Below are 18,517 nucleotides of genomic sequence, written 5' to 3'. Positions count from 1 at the left end.
AATTAGCAGATATGTTCCCTGCCCATAATAAAGTTACAGTCTAGAGGGGGAGACAGTCATTAGTATGAATAAGAGATGCTTACTATTTGCCAAGCACTGGGTCAGTTAATCCGAATGGACAAAGTCCCTGCCCCACATGGGACTCACAATCTAAGCGGGAGGGAGAACAGGGATATCCTTACTGTACAGTTGAGGAAACTGTGGCATAGAAAGTTAAATGACTTGCCCAAGTTCTCCCAGCAGACTAGTGATAGAGTGGGGATTAGAACCCGGTTCCCTTGTCTTCTAGGCCTGTGCTCTTTCCACTAGCCCACACCGCTTCCTTGCTGGGAAGGGCAACCCCTCAACTAACACAGGTACCTGGCCACGAGGCCACCAGTTCCTGCATTCGCTCTGCTTGCAGCCTAGGGAAGGCCGGGCTGATGCCTGTTTACTTGTTTGGATGTCTGTCTCCCGTCTCTAGACTGTGAGCCCTCGTGGGCAGTGATTGTCTCTATTTCTGTATTGTACTTTCCAAGAGCTTAGTACAGTGCTCTGCACACAGTAAGTGCTCAGTAAATACGATTGATTGAATGAATGAATGCATAATGGACCCTGATCTCCTGCTCTGGTGGAGAGGGAGGACCGAGCGGCTCCAGGGAATGGAGCTTGGCCCCGGATGCCAAAGCCCTTCTCCAAGCTGCAAGGCCAGGATTCCAAAAGCTAACGGGGAAGCGAGGAGTCAGTGCAACAATTTTGGCGGATGGATTTTTTTTTAACTCAAGAGATAGTATTGATTACCCAAATGAATGGCCCTTGAAAAAAGGATAGGTGGCTGTGGGGCGACTTTCAGCTTTACTGGCCTCCAAATCTATAGCAGCAAAGCTGGTTCTATTAAGCCATTATTTTTATTTGTATGTGTTGCTTGTTATATCATCGTTATTGCATTCAATATCTGGAGTAAAGCAAATTGATTTCTCTAGTTCCTGCCGCGAGGGGCCCATAATGAAAGGTAGGTGATTCAGCTAATTTGCACAGTGGCACTTGGTTCAGAATGAGTTGGTGCAGTATAACAACACATTTTCTTTCTTTTTCTTTTCATTAGCACACAAGGACTGTTATTTAGGTAATGGCGATCACAGTATTGAGTAGCCTGGAAGTCCTAAGGTTGTGAGAGAGAAAGAGAGAGAGAGAAACTGAGAGTGAGAGGGGCTCAGAGAGCGATAGAGGGATAGAGGGTTGCAGAAAAAAAGTGAAGAGAAAAAGAGACAGATATGAAGAGATGGAGACAGAAAGAGTCAATCTGGCAGTCCCAAGCCAGTTCCTCTTGGTCTGAATCACCACTGAGAATTCTTGCTTGTGTAGGCTGAGCCATCTCTGTCTTGTGACGGGTATTTGTTAAGTGCTATGTCCCAATGTCCCAAGCTCTGTGCTAAGCACTGACATAGATACAAGATTATTGATTGATTGATTATTAAGTCAAATGCGCCCTGTGCCACATGGGGCTCATGTGGTCTAAGTAGAAGAGGAAAAGGTATTGAATCCCCATTTTCCAGATGAGGAAACTGAGGCACAGAAAAGTGAAGAGACCTGCCTAAGGTCACCCAGCAGGCAAGTGAGCGGCTCTGTCTCTGTCTCTACTAGTCTGCTATTTGACCTTGATCAAGTCGCTTAACTTCTCTGTGCCTCAGTTTCCTCATCTGGAAAATGGGGATTAAGACCGTAAGCCTCATGTGGGATATGGATTGTGTCTAACCCGATTAAGTTGTATCTACTCCAGCTCTTAGTACAGGGCCTGGCCCCTAGTAAGTGCTTAACAAATAACATTAAAAAAAAGTGGCAGAACCTGGTTTAGAACCCAAGTCCTCTGACTTCCAGCCTAGTTCTCTTTCCAGTAGGTCGTGCCGCTGCTCACTTAACAGTTGTTTACTCACATGATAATTATGATCAGGAAGTTGTTTTAAAAAATATGCTGATAAAGTGGATTAGTTCCTCCCCAAACCATAGACCACATATTTTATAATATCTATATATAATTGTAGATTTTTTTGTTTAAGGGAGTCCTCCTTAGCCTGATACCTTGGACTAGAACCCTGAGTTCTCATGCATTAATCCAACCCTGCCTGTGTGACCCATTTCCCAGTGCTAGAGGCGAATAGTGCTTCCGAAGAAACCTGTGGGAATCGCAAAGATACATAATAGAGAAGCAGCATGGCTCAGGGGCAGGAGCCCGGGCTTGGGAGTCAGAGGTCATGGGATCGAATCCCAGCTCTGCCACTTGGCAGCTGTGTGACTGTGGGCAAGTCACTTAACTTCTCTGGGCCCCAGTTACCTCATCTGTAAAATGGGGATGAAGACTGTGAGCTTCACATGGGATAACCTGATTACCCTGTCTCTACCCCAGCGCTTAGGACAGGGCTCTGCACATAGTAAGCGCTTAACAAATACCAATATTATTATTAATAATACTGCAGTATTTTGAGCATTCACTGTAGTTTTTTAATAGTATTTATTAAGCACTTACTGTGTGCCAGGCACTGTTCCAAATGCTGGGGTAGATACAAGCTAATCAGGTTGGGCACAGTCCATTTTTCCACATGGGGCTCATAATCTTAATCCCATTTTTACAGATGAGGTAACTGAGGCACAGAAGTTGACAGACTTGCCCAAGGCCACACAGCAGGCAAGAGGCAGAGCTGGGATTAGAACCCAAGTCCTCTGACTCTCAGACCTGTGTTTATTACACTAGGCCATGGCTGCTGCTCAATGCATTACACTGAACACTTGGGCAAATGCAACAGAAGTACACTACACCCAAAATGTTCTCCACCGAAAAGGAGGTTCCTCTCTAAATTGTTTACCAATAGAATACCAGAAGAATAAATAATTCAATATACAATTGTTTATACCTAGATAGGTGCGTGCTGTGTACAGGTGTGTCTTCTAGACTGTGAGCCCGCTGTGGGCAGGGATTGTCTCTATTTTTTTAGTGAATTGTACTTTCCAATTGTGTAGTACAGTGCTGTGCACACAGTGAGCGCTTAATAAATACGACGGAATGAATGAATGAATTCACGTTGCCAGAAGTGGCTGTTTAGTTGAAACTGCTTGGGGTGTTGGGAGTAATCATCTATCCATCAATTAATCAGTGGTGTTTATTGATTGCTTATTGTGCGCAGAGCATTGTACTAAGCACTTAATCATTAAAATAGAAGCAAAAATACCACCCAAAGCTTTCGACATTTTTCAAATGTAAATCCCCTTTTTGTAATGATAATGAAATCTGATGGTATTTGTTAAGAATTTACTATGTGTCAAGTACTGTTGTAAGTGCTGAGGAAGATACAAGTGAATCAGGTCATACATATTCTCTGTCCCGCTTGGGGCTCAGAGTCTAAGCAGGAAGGAGAAAGCGTTTTGAATCCCCATTTTACAGGTGAGGAAGCTGAGGCACAGAGAAGTTAAGTTTTTTTTTTCCCAAGATCATACAGAAGGCAGGTGGAGAAGCTGGGATTAGAACCCAGATCAATCATCATCATCATCATCATCAATGGTATTTATTGAGCACTTACTGTGTGCAGAGCACTATCCTAAGCGCTTGGAAGAGTACAATACAACAGAGGGCAGGGATTGTCTCTATCTGTTGCCAAATTGTCCATTCCAAGCGCTTAGTACAGTGCTCTGCACATAGTAAGCACTCAATAAATACTATTGAATGAATTGGTAGACATGTACCCTGCCCATAACAAGTTTACAGTCTAGAAGTCCTCTGACTCCCAGTTCTGTGCTCCTTCCACAAGGTCACACTGCTTCCTTTAACCCAGATTCTATAAAAATCATGAAACCCAATCATTTTCCTGGAGTTCTGTCTATTGGAAACCTTTCTCCCTTTCCCATTCAGGAAGGCTCTAGATGGTCTGGCCAAACAGCTCCACTGAGCTGCTGTTCAGGGACAAGCCAGGAGAGCCTGCATTTTGGGGGACATGTCCTTTCCATGCCTTTGGCCGTCCATTGCCTGCCCGCATATGTCAGAGTCGTTTTGTTCCATTGTAGACTTTAAGCTCATTTCAGGTAGGTCATGTATCTGCTAATTCTGTTGATTCGTACTCTCCCAAGCACTTTAGTAAAGTGTTGTCCACATAGTAAGCTCTCTGTAGATAACATCAGTGGATTGATTATCAAGACCCAGTTTTGTCCTCCAACTCCTGATGAGGGTGACTGGTCAGAAAGCGATTCTTCCAACTTCTTCCTGAGTGCTTTGGTTGGCTGAAAGGATTCTGTTTTTTTGTTTGTTGGATTGTTTGTTTTCTATCTGTTAAGTGCTAACTATGTGCCTGGCCCTGTACTAACTGCTGGTTAGATACAAGCTAATCACCTTGGAAACAGTCTGTGTCCCTCCTGGGGCTCACAGTCTTAATCCTCATCTTTTAGTTGAGGGAACTGAGGCACAGAGAAGTCAAATGACTTGGCCAAGATTACACAGCAGACATGGGGCCCTTGTTTCCACTAGGTCCCACTGCTTCCTTCGTGAGCCTAGTGAGGAAACCCGGCTGCCAAGCCAGCCAAATGACTCTTCCACAGGCAAATCCTCTCGGGATTGATGAAGCCACCAAAAGAGCCTCAATTGTCACTTCATTCAGAAAGCATGAAGGGTCAAGAAACAAGAATCCAATGTGAGCAAACGTGAGTGAAAGGACAGCGCTGGACTTCTGTAAAAAAACTACTGAGAATTTTTGAATTTTAAGCTAATCTGACACCCGAGAGGAAGATTATCTACAGTTCATGGAGTAAACCCATACAAGTAAATTAAATCTCAACTTTCCAATCAGCAGCCTGTGCTCCAAGGAGCTGTCCAGAGCCGTTGGTTTAAGTTAAGCTGCCCTAGCGGAGGAAAACTTCATATTTGGCTTCTGAAGGTCCTCTATTCATTATGATAGAGTGGTTCCGGGGCCTAGAAAATCTGCTTCTTCTAAGCAAAATCCTCAAAGGCTTGATTTGGAGAGGGGCTTCCGGTTGGCCTCTGTTGGCTGGGAGCTTCTGACCCTCTGTCACCGCTAGGCTCTTACACAAGCTGTGGCGACTCAGATGGCTCGGGGTAAGATGGAGATGAAAATGATAGCTGTCAGAGTGCCTTGTACGAGGCTTTACGGTACGACTACTCTGTCAAATCGCCCAGCATCATGGGCGAGCTGCGACCAGGACCCAGCCATGTGCCATCCTGCGAGTTTGACCATGACCCACTGTGATCCATCCTGAGGGGTGGACCTCAATCCAGTATGCTCCATCCTGCGATCCTGACCACAGCCCAGTGTGATCCATCCTGCAGGTTTGACCACGGCCCAGTGTGATCCATCCTGCAGGTTCTACCATGGCCCTGTGTGATCCATTCTGCAGGTCCAAGGACAATCCAGCGGTCTCCATTCTGTGTGTCTGACTACAATCCGGAACACTCAGTCCTGTGGGTTTGACCACGAACTAGCTCTTACTCCATCCTGCAGCCAGTGGCCCTTCAGAAGAACAGCATGCCTGCACTTGAGGCCATACTCCAGCCTTCTGGCTAATGGCTCCGGCAGGCCTGAGATGCCCACCTACTCAAACATTGCAGCTAGATTCATTACTGTGTCTGAGTCATGAAGTGGGCAATCAGATTCTAGAGCTGCCTGCTCTGGGGAGATCTCCTCCCCATCCACCTTCTTCTCCTCCTCTTCCCCTCTCACCTCTCTTCCTCCCATACTGCACACCATAGCAAATGATGTGAAACTGCTCTGTGCACACTTTTCAATCATTTACTGTATTTGTTGAATGCTTACTGTATGCAGAGCACTGTACTGAGTTCTTGCGAGGGTACAATATAACAGAATTGGTGGACACATTCCCTATCCACAAGGAGCTTCCATCCTGCCCACCAAACCACTGAACCCACCTTGTCCACTGAGCCTGCTTTGCCCATCATTCCTGCCTTGCTCATTTTGCCCACCAGCTGCTTTAGAAGCTCTGGTTCTATTTTAGTTTCCCTTATTCAGGCTGATCGGACCTATGAATGTCAGGAGTTTGTCTGTGCCCATCTTCTCCACACCAGCTCCTGCTGTGCCCTCTGCCCAGCTCTCCAGTGGGTGAGGGGCACCCACAGTGTTCCTATGCCCTAGAGCTGGTGGATTTCATGGGTTCTGCCTTGGATGAGCAGGATTGGCAGAGGTGGCAGACTTTGGCGTGCTTCCCTCTGCCTCATCCCCTGTCCTGATCCCCCATCCCCTCCCCTGTCTATGAGTGAGCACCAGCCCACCTGAGTAGCCTGGTCACTGCTTGGCCACACCCTCGGGTGCCCACTTATCTCATTCAGTGACTCACCGGGCACCTGTTGGCCTCAGGGTCAAATATATCACAGATACTAGAGGGCTCCGTGTGGAAGACCCACTTCTGGCTCAGGGGAAGGTGTTTCTCGATTGGGTGAGGGGTGGGGTGGGAATGGAGACCACTTCTGGTTTGGACATGAGGAAACGTTTCTAGATCAATCAATCAATCAATCAGTGATATTTACTGAGCACATACTGTGAGCCGGGCACTCAGTAGACAGGGCAGGGAGGGCTTTTGGATCAGGACGTTTGTAGAAAACAGCTGAGATGATTCTTTGCTGCCTCAGTTCCCCACCAGTCACCGCATGGCCCCCGGCTCCCCACCCTCGACCACCGGGACCCGATGGGCCACAGCGTCTATCGGGCTGCGGTGGGCCCGGCCCGCCCGGGGAGATCGAGTAACGACTCCGAACGGAAGACCAATTCACTAAAGTGAAAATGATCGTGATAGTGCCTTCATTTTCGCCGCCGTGAATGTAAAACTGACTTTTAAAGTGTCTCGTGGCTAATGGATCATGTAAGGTCAGGGCTCGCCAGAGCTGTCTCGGCTATTATTTTCCCCTTTCATGGGAGGGTGCTCCAGAAAATGGGATTGTCACACTCTTTTTTTGAGAGGACAGCGACAGACAGTTAAAAGCCTCTTCATGTAAGGATGTTATTTCATAAAGACACCACCACTGGATTATCCCCTTCACTTTAAACTTCTGCCAGCTTGTACAAAGAGATAAAACAAAATAGCCGGACTCCCAAGGGCAGCCCCAGCACGCCGGTCAGACCTGCCTGCGTCTGTGGCTTTCATTGTGATTAGTCACATGTGAGGAAAATTCACTTAGAGGTGGATTCAATACCAGCTTTGCCCATGCTGTTCCGAGCACAACCATTTTCACATGATGCCACTTAATTCCCCGAGAAGCCCGGGTGGCTCGGCAGCGGCCCAGACAGCTAAGGTGTCATAGTGCATTAAGGCCCGGGTTTGCCGTGGGGGATAATCGTTCTGATCGCTGTTGACTCATGTCTCCACCGGCCGCCCTCATGTAAAATAAGTGACATTTAAAAGGCATCAAGATGTGTGAAGAGAGTAGGGAGAAAGAAGGGGGGAAGATGGGATGGGTGGGGAGAGAGATGGGGGGGGGATGCGGGGAAGTGGGGGACGACAGCACCAGAACGGCCTCCCCCCCACACTCACACGCACACCTGAGGCCAAGTGACCCCGAGTGATGGGAAGCGAGAACTCGACAGGCCAAGGGAGACCTGAACTGAGCGCTCAGCTTCCTACCCCGTATTTTCAGGGGGAATCGGTCAAATCGCTTCAAGGAACCGCTCCAGCACGTTATCGTTTATTTCCCATTTAATTTTTTCTTGCGCGGCCCCTCTTACCTTTGATCCTTCTGCCCCCTCCCCCCCATAAACAAGAGGGCCAGCCACTCACCTCTCCCAGAGCCCCGGGCCAGACTGAATCAGGCCACCTCCGTAGGCCCTCCCGAGTCCGGGCGACCATAAAGAGAATCCAATTGCAGTTTACAGTAAGCATATGCTTCAGTTGACATCTGTTTCTAAGGCTCTGGCGCTTTGTTTGCATAACAGGCCCCAATAAATGGCCTCGTTGGAAGTCTGCTCAGCGAGCTGGACGGGGCTTGTTCAGCTGGGGATTTGGGCCCCGCAGCTGATCGACACCGCTCTGCGCTGATAGCAAGGGGAAAATCGGAGGAGCCCAGGCCTGGTTATTAATGCAGATTTTCACATTCTCAATGAACCACTTAGCCAGCGTTCTTCAGCGCCCAAATCCGTGTTTGCTCAGGCGTGGGGGGCGGAACGGAGGTGGGGGGTGGGGGCGGCGGGGGGCACGTTGGAGAGCCGGGGGAGGGGCTGCCTGCCTGATTGGGCTGAGCGAAGACTTAGGAGTTCTTGGGGAGAGAATGTTTCCTTTAAGCGAGAAAATGGCCAGCCCAGGCTGGTAGTGTCACCAAAGGGCCCAGGGTTTCCTGGGCTTCAGGGCAATCAATCAATCAGTCAATGATATTTATTGAGCGCTTACTGTGTATAGAGCACTGGACTAAGCGCTTGGGAGAGTACAATATAACAGAGTTGGTAGACACGTTCCCCGCCCACAATAAACGGACAGTCTAGAGATGAGTTCACAATCTAGAGGCCTACCCTGATGAAGCCCGCTTTCCCCCAGCTCGCTCTCCCTTCTGCGTCACCTATGCACTTGGATCTGTGTCCTTTGGACATTAGATATTCACCCCACCCCTAACCCCACAACACTTATGTGCTCAATAAGTGCTCAATAAATACTATTGAATGAATGAACTTATATATCTATCTTTAAATGATGTATTATAAAATTACTTATTTATTCATATTAATGTCTCATTCCCCCTCTAGACTGTCAGCTCATTGTGGGCAGGGAACACGTCTGTTAATATTATTGTACTGTGCTCTCCCAAGTGCTTAGTACAGTGCACTACACATAGTTAATGCTCAATAAATATGATTGATTGATTGATAGAGACGAGCTTGCCGTCTGGCTCGGGTGCCAGAATTGCACCCACAGGCATGGAAGGTGTCCTCAGGCAGAAACTGTGTCCACCCTTTTTGTGGGCTGCCCATGAGTTCACCAGGATCCCTTCTACCAGTGCATGGCCACTCTGTCCAGCCAGAGAGACCTCATTCTGCAGGTACCGCAGGCTGTGCAGGTGTTGGGGGTGGCATGGACACTGAGGGCACTGGGGGCAGTGCAGGCTGTGAGGGCAGTGCTGTGGGCAGCGCAGGTCCTGGGGGTGCCCCGAGAGCCCAAGGTACTGGAGGCTGTGAGGGCAGTGCTGTGGGCAGTGCGAGTGCCGGGACTGGCATAGGTTCTGTAAGCCCTGTGGGCACTGCAGGCACCCTGGGCAGCGTAGAAGGCCCGGATTCGGCCATCACGTGTGAAGCCTGAGCCTCCTTCCCGGGATTTACAGATCAACTTTGTCTAGCGGCCCCGGCCACGGGAGTATGAAATGTATCTACTCCATTTCCTCTTAGCCAGTGCACATACTTTCTTTTTTCCCTTTAATTTTTATATATGGTAAAAATTTCATTGAAGAGAGATTTTAGATGACAGGGCTGTAATTTTAAACCCAATAGTAGAGGTGTAAGCAATTTGAGCTTAGCTGAGGCATAATCTTAGGTTGTCAAGAAGAAACCCATTCTCCCTATGCTAATCAATCAGTATATCAACCGACCAATCATCTCCTCAGCTTAGCATATATCCTCAGGTTTGATATATCTATTAACTGCCCATCACGCGGCCGGTCTGCGGCTGATGAGATTCCCCTATCTTGGTGTTTGGAGGCAGACGAGCAAGCTATCAGAGCCCCAGATAAATACCCGAGTGGAGATTTCAATCCCCTTCCTGAGTGCAAAGACAATCCAGGAACGTTGAAAACATCCTCATGAAAGGATCTGCAGAAAATTGCATTTTGGAGCACCGAGGTGCGCACGAGAGATTGGGGAGCGCGTGTGACATCTTGCCCAGCAAAAGCGGAATCCAGGGCGGGAGCCTGGGACTCCGGGCTCGGGGGGAAACGGGAATAAGGAGGAGGCGCCGCTCAGTGGAGGAACTGCGGCGCTGGGGAAACGTTGCCATAAATGAAATGAGCAGCCTGGCCCAGTGGGTAGAGCGCAGGCCTGGGAGTCAGGGGATCTGGGTTCTAATCCTGGCTCCGCTACTTGTCCACCCCAGAGCTTAGTATAGTACCTGGCATGTAATAAGTACTTAAAAAATACCATTCTAAAAAATCTGTAAAATGGGGATTGAAACTGTGAGCCCCATGTGGGTCGTGGACTATGTCCAACCTGATTAGCTTGTATCTATTCCAGTGCTTAGTACAGTATCTGGCACATAATAAGCACTGAACAAATACCATTAAAAAAATCTGTAAAATACTTATTGAGATCATGAGCTCCATGTCGGACATGGACTGTGTCCAATCTGATTAGCTTGTATCTACTCCAGTGGCTTAGTAGAGTGCCTGGCATATAGTAAATGCTTAACGAATACTGTAGCTGTTTTTTTTTTAAATGTAAGTAGGGGTGTAACTGGTCTGGGGATAGGGATGGGCCAGGAGAATGGTCCCAGCTGTAGAGCAGGAGTGGGGAGTGGGAGGAGCAGGGGTCGGGGGGCCCCGCTGAGGAGAGCGGGCTCAGGGCCTGAGGTCACATGCCCAGGCTCCTCATCCCGTCATTTTTCCAAATTTTTCCAATGTGGAGGGACAGACGTTGAAACAATGGACTGAAGGGAGGAAGACACAGAGTGTAAGGATGCAGCAGAAGTGCTCTGGTGGGAGGGAGGAATATCCATGTGCATAGATGGTCCAACACTCGTGATGTTGCTGGAGCCATCTTGTGCCAATCTGCCTATTTCACACGGTCCTAAAGGGTGTGTTTGGTGGTGGGAGGGGACCCCTGATCTGCCCTCTAGCCCTGGGGGGACCTTTGGGTCCCCCTTCATTATCTGCACAAACACCTTACCCCATCTGAGCTACCCACCTCAGCATCAACCTCTACGGTGCTGAAAATCAAACCACCCACTGGAATCCACATGTGCCTGCAGGGTGACCTGAGCGAATGGGCACCCTGAGCATGGGAGCAGGATGGAGTGAGGTAGGGTAAGCCTAGCTGCTGAGCAGAGACAGCATTCGCTCAGCTCTCCCCATCCTAATTAGCCATGCTCTTCTCCCACTACATCCCAGCTCCCCCTCTTTATTCCTCTCATGTCAGCCTTCCCACCGGGCATCTTTCCCATCTCTCCCACCTCTGACCTCCGGCTCACACCTTCCCTGTAGCCTGGGATTCCCTCCCCACTCAAACCCGGCAGATCCTCTCTAGACTATAAGATTCCTTCTAGCGTGTAAGCTTGCTTTTAGAACAGGGTGAGGAGGGTTAAATGGTTTTTGATAAGTGCTTACAATGTGCCAGGCACTGTACCTAACACTAGGGTAGATACAAGCCAGTCAGATTGGACAGTCCTGTCGGACATGGGGCTCACAGTCTTAATTCCCACTTTATAGATGAGGGAACTGAGGCCCAGAGAAGTGAAGTGACTTGCCCAAGGCCACTCAGCAGACAAGTGGCAGAGCAGAGTTAGAACCCAGGTCCTTCTGATTCCCAGGTCTGTGCTTTGTTGACTAGGCCACGGTGCTTCTCATTTTGGGCAAGGAACATATCTGCTAATTCTGTTATACTGTATTATATTGTACTCTCCCAAGTGCTTAGAACAGTGCTCTGCACACAGTAAGCACTCGATAGATACGATTTATTGATTGATTGATTGATTGATCACAGCTCCCCATCTTCAAAACCTCCTGCAATCCTCCATCTTCAAAACCTCCTGATTCACCTTTCTTCTCCCTGATTCACATCATCCCAACTCTTGTACCAAGTCAACCACTTTGACACTCATGACCCAAAGCCCTGCTGCACTTTTATACAAAAGGGTTATAAACCCTACTCTTTAAGCACTTTGTCCCACTTGTCAATGACTTTATGTTTGTCTCCCCGTGTTAGATTGTAAGCTCCTTGAGGGAAGGGGTTGGGTCTCCTGCCTCTATTGTTCTCTCCCAAGCACTCAGTACAGCCCCCTTCACACAGTAGATGCTCAGTCAATGCTTTTATTTGACGAGAAGCAGTTTGGGCCTAGTGGAGAGAGCCTGGGCCTAAGATTCAGACGACCTGGGTTCTAACCCTAGTCCACTACTGTCTGCTGTGTGACCTTGGGCAAGTCACTTCACTTCTCTGTGCTTCAGTTTCCTCAACTGTAAAATAAGGGTTAAATCCTACTCCCTCCTACCTAGACTGTGAGCAGGATAGGGGCCGTGTCCAACCTGATGATTTTGTATCTACCCCAGCTCTTAGAACAGCGCTTGGCACATAAAGTAATCAATCGATCAATCAGTCATATTTATTGAGTGCTTACTGTGTACAGAACACTATACTAAGTGCTTGGTAGACATGTTCCCTGCCCACAACGAGCTTAGAGTCTAGAAGGGGAAACAGATATTAAAAGATAAATAAATTATGGGTATGGACATAAATGCTGAGGGAAAGGCGATTAAAGGCAAATCCAAAGTCCTACGGTGACCCAGAAGGGAGTGGGAGAAGAGGAAATGAGGGCCTAGTCGGGAAAGGCCTCTTGGAGGAAGTGTGCCTTCAATAAGGCTTTGAAGCATTTAACAAACACCATAATAATAATGGGAGTCCAGTGGACCTCCTGGCTGTCTTCGAGAGTCCATCGGAGGAACCAGAGGTATTAGAGATGTGGAGATCGGAGTCGGGAGCCGTCTCCCCTCTGCCCCAAGAGCGTATCGCCCGAGTACCTGCCCCAGAGCTCCTTGGGCCTCTGGAAAGACATATCTCTGCCCCACGGACTCAAGCGAAACAGCAGTCATTTGAATAGCTCTTTCCTGATATTCCCACCCAGGAGTCTTCATTTCAATCGGAGAGTCTGAAAGCCCAGAGACTAATCCTAAATTCAGGTACACGACCGCTCTGGCCGTGCAGATTGCTAGTTGATCATGCTAAGATGCCCCCTTATCCATTATTGGATCAGAAAAAGAGGAGGATTAAGAATTATCTGACTTCTCAGTTAATGTGCAAATCATCTAAAAAGCGCAGCTTAGCGGTCTTAGACGGTGACCAGGCACTAAAATCATAATAATGAAGCTTTCGAATGTCTAATAGCCTCAGTCCACGGAGCCTCACTTAGCTTCAGTTCCGTCTGGGCTGCGCATTGCCGGGCTGCGCATTGCTTGGGATTTGGGCCCAAGGTCCGGGGTTACGGTGAAATCAGGAGTTGCCGAAACAGAAATGACCACCCTTGACATCCGTGTGGACAGCGGGCCACATCCTGGCCACGTTTGCAGACAGATGGGTGCATTCGAACATGACGAAATCTTCCATCTGACCTCTGGTTCTTCAGAGGGAGGGAAGCGAGTCGAACGAGGGGAAGAGGCGCCAGGGATGGAAAGGATGAGTTTTAGTCTTCAATTTTTCAGGGTGTGAGAGCACTCTTTCATTAATGCATTCAATCATATTGATTGAGCGCTTACTGTGTTCAGAGAACTGTACTAAGCTCTTGGGAGAGTACAGAACAACAATATAACAGACACATTCCCTGCCCACAGTGAGCTTACAGTCTAGAGGGGGAGCTCCCAGGGGTCTCTCCCTCTTGGAAGACCCCAAAAGGCTCCGGTCCACCCCCAGCTCCATCTTGTTTTGCAGGGAGCTGGAGGCTCTCTCCCCTGATGCCCTGCCCCGCCGTTGCTAGGGGAAGGAGAGCGTGTTTGAGGCTGTGCGTTCCCCTCCCCTCCCCAGGTCCAAGCCTCTCCGAGGTCGGCGAAAGTGCTGAAAGAGAAAAGGGAAACAAACGGTTGGAGTTTCAGACCCGATTATAATGCACTTTCCAATATGTCAGACACATCTTTGTTCAAATTAAACCAAGGATTGGTTTTGAGCGACTGGCCCAGTGTCCTTCCAGGCGCGGTGGATGGGCGCGTCTAAGCTGCTTATTATATTGATGGGTTTTGCTGCTCTGCAGCAAATGAAAACAGGCAGCTGCCTCTTCCATCAAAGCAAAAAGCAGCCTGAGTTTTTATTAAACGAGTGTTCATTTCTTCTATTGCCAAAATTCTGGCCCAAAACAAAGGAGCAGTTTTAGCGCATTATTGCTAACTACACAGGAACAACTGACAGCAAGTGATAAGCCCGTCTGCCTTTCACAACTGGTAATCATTTTTGGAATAGATGTTTTAATATCGTGGAATATAAAATTTTGTAATTTACATCTACAATGCTACATAAATTTATAGATCTGGCTTGTTGCTGGAAGGGGGAGGTTAGTAACACAAAAGGCTTCCTGCCCCCCCCCACCCTCGCCGGATTTAATTTTTAATGACTCTTTGGAAGGTAAGCAAAGCCAGTGAGGTCAGAGCCGTTCATCTGAACAGAGGTGGGGAGGATGTCGCCCAGGTCAGCGGGGCCATTGGGGTTGGGGCCCTTAGATAGACAGACAGGTGGGCGGATGGGTGGATGGATGGACCAGTCAGGCAGGTGGGTGGACAAGTAGAGTGGATGGACAGATGGGTGGATGATCAGCCTGAAAGGTGGAAGGTTAGAAGACCAGTGTATGGATGGGAGAATGACAGGGCTGGTGGTCACCTTCATGCTTCCAACTGTTTACAACATGTGTGGTTGAGAAGCAGCAAAGAAGCAGTATGGTTTAGTAGAAAAAGCACGGGCTTGGGAGTCAGGGGACATGGGTTCTAATCCTGGCTCCACCACTTGTCTGCTGTGTGACCTTGGGCAAGCCTCTTAACTTCTATGTGCCTCAGTTACCTCATTTGTAAAATGGAGATTAAGACTGTGAACCCCACATGGGACAGCCTTGTATCTACCCCAGGGCTTAGAACAGTGCTTGGCATATAGTAAGTGCTTAACAAATACCATAATTATTATTATTATGATTCAAGAGCATGGGCCTGGGAGTCAGAAATTGTGGGTTCTAATCTTGGCTCTGCCACATGTCTGCTGTGTGACCCTGGCAAGTCGCTTAACTTCTCTCTGCCTCAGTTCCCTCGTCTGTAAAATGGGGATTAAGACTATGAACCCCATGTGGGACAGGGACTATATCTAACTGATTACCTTATATCTGCCCCAGAGCTTAGAACAGTGCTTGGCACATTGTAAGTGCTTAACAAATACCATAACTATTAGTAGTATTATTATTATTACAACTGAGATTTGGGTCTCCTGCCCAGAGTCCTAGGTGGTGCGGAGGAAGGGGGTCCCCATGTCGATGACTTTGTCCCCATGGATTTCCTCCCAAAATGCCAAGGGTGGGCAAACCTGGGGCCATGGGGCATCCACCGACTTGTCCGGTTCCCAGCGGAGGCCAGCTTGACACTCACTTGGCCTGTGGTTGCTGGGAGCCAGCTTGGGATTCAAATCAGGGAACAGGGAGTAGGCGGGATTCAGCATCCCCTGGGTAAAGTGTTCCTTCCCAGCGGGCAGGGTGTGGAGTCTTAGTTTACCTTCCAGAGCTCAATGGGGAGGGGATGGAATGGCCTTCCTCCTCCTCTTTGCCTTCCTCCTCTTCCTCTCCTTCCTACTCCTTCAGCTCATCTTCATGCAAGTGAGGAGAGCAGGAACAGTTAGAAGAGAGAGACGTCTGGGGCAAGAGAGGGAAACTTGGGATGAGTGGGGAGAGCAGGGACAGCTGGAAGAGAGGGAAGTCTGGGAAGAGCAGGGAAAGTGGAGACAGCAATGTGTCTGGCCCACTTGTGCCAAACTCCCTGGAAGCAGCTTGTGGCCCCAAATCACGTACCCTAAGCCAACCTGGTTTCAGCTGCCAGGAATGGGCGGGGTGGGGAAGGAGTGCCAGGTGGATCTGATTGACAAAAGGAACCCAGAAAGGAGCCTGGTCTCTGCTTTCTGGTATGGTAGACATGGGGAACCCACACAGGCATTAAATCCTGAAGAGGAAGAGGATGTCTCCCTCCTCAAGGTTGGGCAGTTCAAACAACACCAAGGCCCTGGGCACCTGTTCTGGGGTGAAGGGGAACAAGGAGCTGTGAGGATTGGTGGTCTACCCCAAGAAGCCCCAGTGGAGCAAGGAGGAGGTATGAGAAGTAAAGTTGGGAAGGCTTCCTTGTGGAATCCTGGGCAGACACCTAAACCCAACCCTGATCCTGACCTAGTCCAGCCCTGACCCTGACCCCAAGCTAAACAAGCTCTGACCCTGACTCTGAGCCTGCCCGGCCCTGACTCTGATCTTGACCTAGTCCAGCCCTGACCCTGACCCCGCTGCTTCTCTTTCCCTCACCTCAACCTCACATCCCTGCCCTGCCCTCAGCTCCTTCCCATTCAGTCAATCAGTCAATCAGTAGTATTTATTGAGCACTTACTATGTGCAGAGCACATACTAAGCACTCGGGAATGGTCACTACAGTTGAGCTGGAAGACAGGGAATTTATAATCTCTCCATGCTAAACTGGACCAGCCTTGCCACAATTTTGCTGACAACTGAATTTCAGTGTGGTCTGGTGGAAAGAGCACAGGGCTGGGAGTCAAGAGACCCAGGTCCTAACCCCGGCTCTGCTGAGTGAGCTTGGACAAATCACTTACCCTCGATGGGCCTGAGTTTCCTCCTCTGCAAAATGGGAATGAAATCCCTGTTCTCTCTCCCTCCTAGACTATCAGCCCCACGTGAGGCAGACTCTGTGTCTTATCCGCTTACCATATACCTTCCCTAGGGCTATTTTAGCTATTAGTAGTTCTCAGAGTCTAGCAGGCAGTCTGCTCCCACAGGGGCAGTGAAGAGGGTAACCTCTCTCCTGGAGAGGTCCCCCCCATAACTGTCCTGGGATATCTGGGAGTGAGAGCTCTGGGGTTAGTGGCTTCTTCCTTTGCTGCCAGGGCCACGTGTGGAGTCTCGTGGACTGGAGGAGCTCCTGCTTAAGAAAGGAAGGATTTGTAACATAATATCTGTAATTTATTTATATTAATGTCTGTCTCCCTCTCTACACTGTAAGCTCACTGTGGGCAGGGAATGTGTCCATTTATTGTTTTACTGGACTCTCCTAAGATCTTAGTACATTACTCTACACACAGTAAATGCTCCATAAATACAGTCGACTATCTGACTGGAATATCCACAGCCAGAGGGGACCCAGTCACCACTGTCCAGAACATCCTTTTAGTATGCTACTGTCTTGCTGTGCTTCCATGCCCGAGGCCTGTCTGGACTCCAGTCAGTGGGAATCAAGGTGCCTCATGAGGCTTCTGTCCCCTGAGTGTTGAGGAAGAGAGGTGTAAGAGATGGTGGGGGGCTGTGCCCACCTGCCTGCCCACCTTCCCACCTGTCCGCAGGGCTCAGCCCCTAGATCACAAATTTCACTGCTTCTCTATTCCATCCGACTTGGGGTTCTGCCCAAGGGAAGGAGTTTGCAGCACAGAGACACCCCCACCCCACCCTGCTCAATGGACCACGAGTCATTTCCGGGTCACTTCTCTCCCTAGCTCCTAGTTGGAAATACCACTTGGGGTCAAATGGGTCCAGGAGAATAATACAAGGTTAATAACTAGCATTATGATTTCAAATAGCCAATCCAAAGTCACTCGAGTTGACAGTCCATCTTTAAAATAGTGCCCAATTATGAGGCAAACACACACAAACACACACATTCACACATACTCTCATTCATATCCAGCCCCCCTGCCCCATACACATTCATATCCAGGTCCCCATATACACTTATGCGTACACACACACATATACACACACACTCATATCCAGGTTAAATTGTTATATTGCTCTCTCCCAAGCACTTAGTACAGTGCTCTGCGCATAGTAAATGCTCAATAAATACAGTTGATTGACACACACATGTATACTCATGTCCAGGTGCACACATGCACACACATACACACAGTCGCCTGTCCACCCATGCCCACACACTCCACCCACACTCAAATGTCTTTCTTGTGTCTTGCAGGCATCTGGCCTTCCGAAGAAGTCCTGGCTTACTACTGCCTCCAGCACCGTCATACGTTCAGGTAACGAGATGCACTTCAGAGACCCTTCCCAGGCCATTAGTTACATAGTATCTGCATGGTAACGATTTCTATGATTAAAGCCTTCAGATGAAATTAGAAAAAGTTCAAGGTAAAAACATGTTGCTCCTACCAAAGAAATAGGAACTGCCTTCGGGGGTGAATATTGCACAGCTAAGCTTTTTTGCAATATGTCAAAGACTTTTGATTTCCACTCAAGGCGTTTCATTCCACTTTGATTTGGGGGGAAACAAAAGTGAAGTTCAGATCGATCGAGGCTGATTGTGAAGGTCAGGGAGGAGAAAGGCGGCTGTTAGACTTCTTCAAGGAAATTCTCTGAAGACTATTTGATAAATAATGCCCTCTCGCTGCTGCTGTGACTTAATGATGCTCTCAGGAGCGACCCTGATCATCCCCCCGGATGCCCAGCCCTGTGCAGGGGGCGTGCAAGTTGATGGGCAGGGTGTTGAGAGCGGAGGGGATGTTCTCAGCTGAGAGTGGACATCCTGATCAATCCGATAGCCCAGAGATGTTCAGGCCACAGGGAGATGTGAGCCCTTTTCACTTTCATTCTTCGGAGACTTTGAAAGGTGCCTTCC

At 48.8% G+C, this 18,517-nt stretch overlaps 1 protein-coding gene across 1 annotated transcript in view; it reads left to right on the top strand.

Moving 5' to 3' along the window:
- Positions 1-18,517, top strand: part of CAMKMT (calmodulin-lysine N-methyltransferase) — a 215,968-nt gene that overhangs the window by 159,283 nt on the left and 38,168 nt on the right. Inside the window, exon 4 of the mRNA XM_029072444.2 lies at positions 17,861-17,921. Coding sequence (XP_028928277.1) covers positions 17,861-17,921 — 61 coding nt within the window. The remainder of the gene's footprint in view (positions 1-17,860; positions 17,922-18,517) is intronic.

Source organism: Ornithorhynchus anatinus, chromosome 9, assembly GCF_004115215.2.
Source record: "Ornithorhynchus anatinus isolate Pmale09 chromosome 9, mOrnAna1.pri.v4, whole genome shotgun sequence".
NCBI classification, from domain to species: Eukaryota; Metazoa; Chordata; class Mammalia; order Monotremata; family Ornithorhynchidae; genus Ornithorhynchus; species Ornithorhynchus anatinus.
The sequence above is the reverse complement of the archived record's forward strand: the minus strand, read 5'-3'. Positions and strand labels throughout refer to the sequence as shown.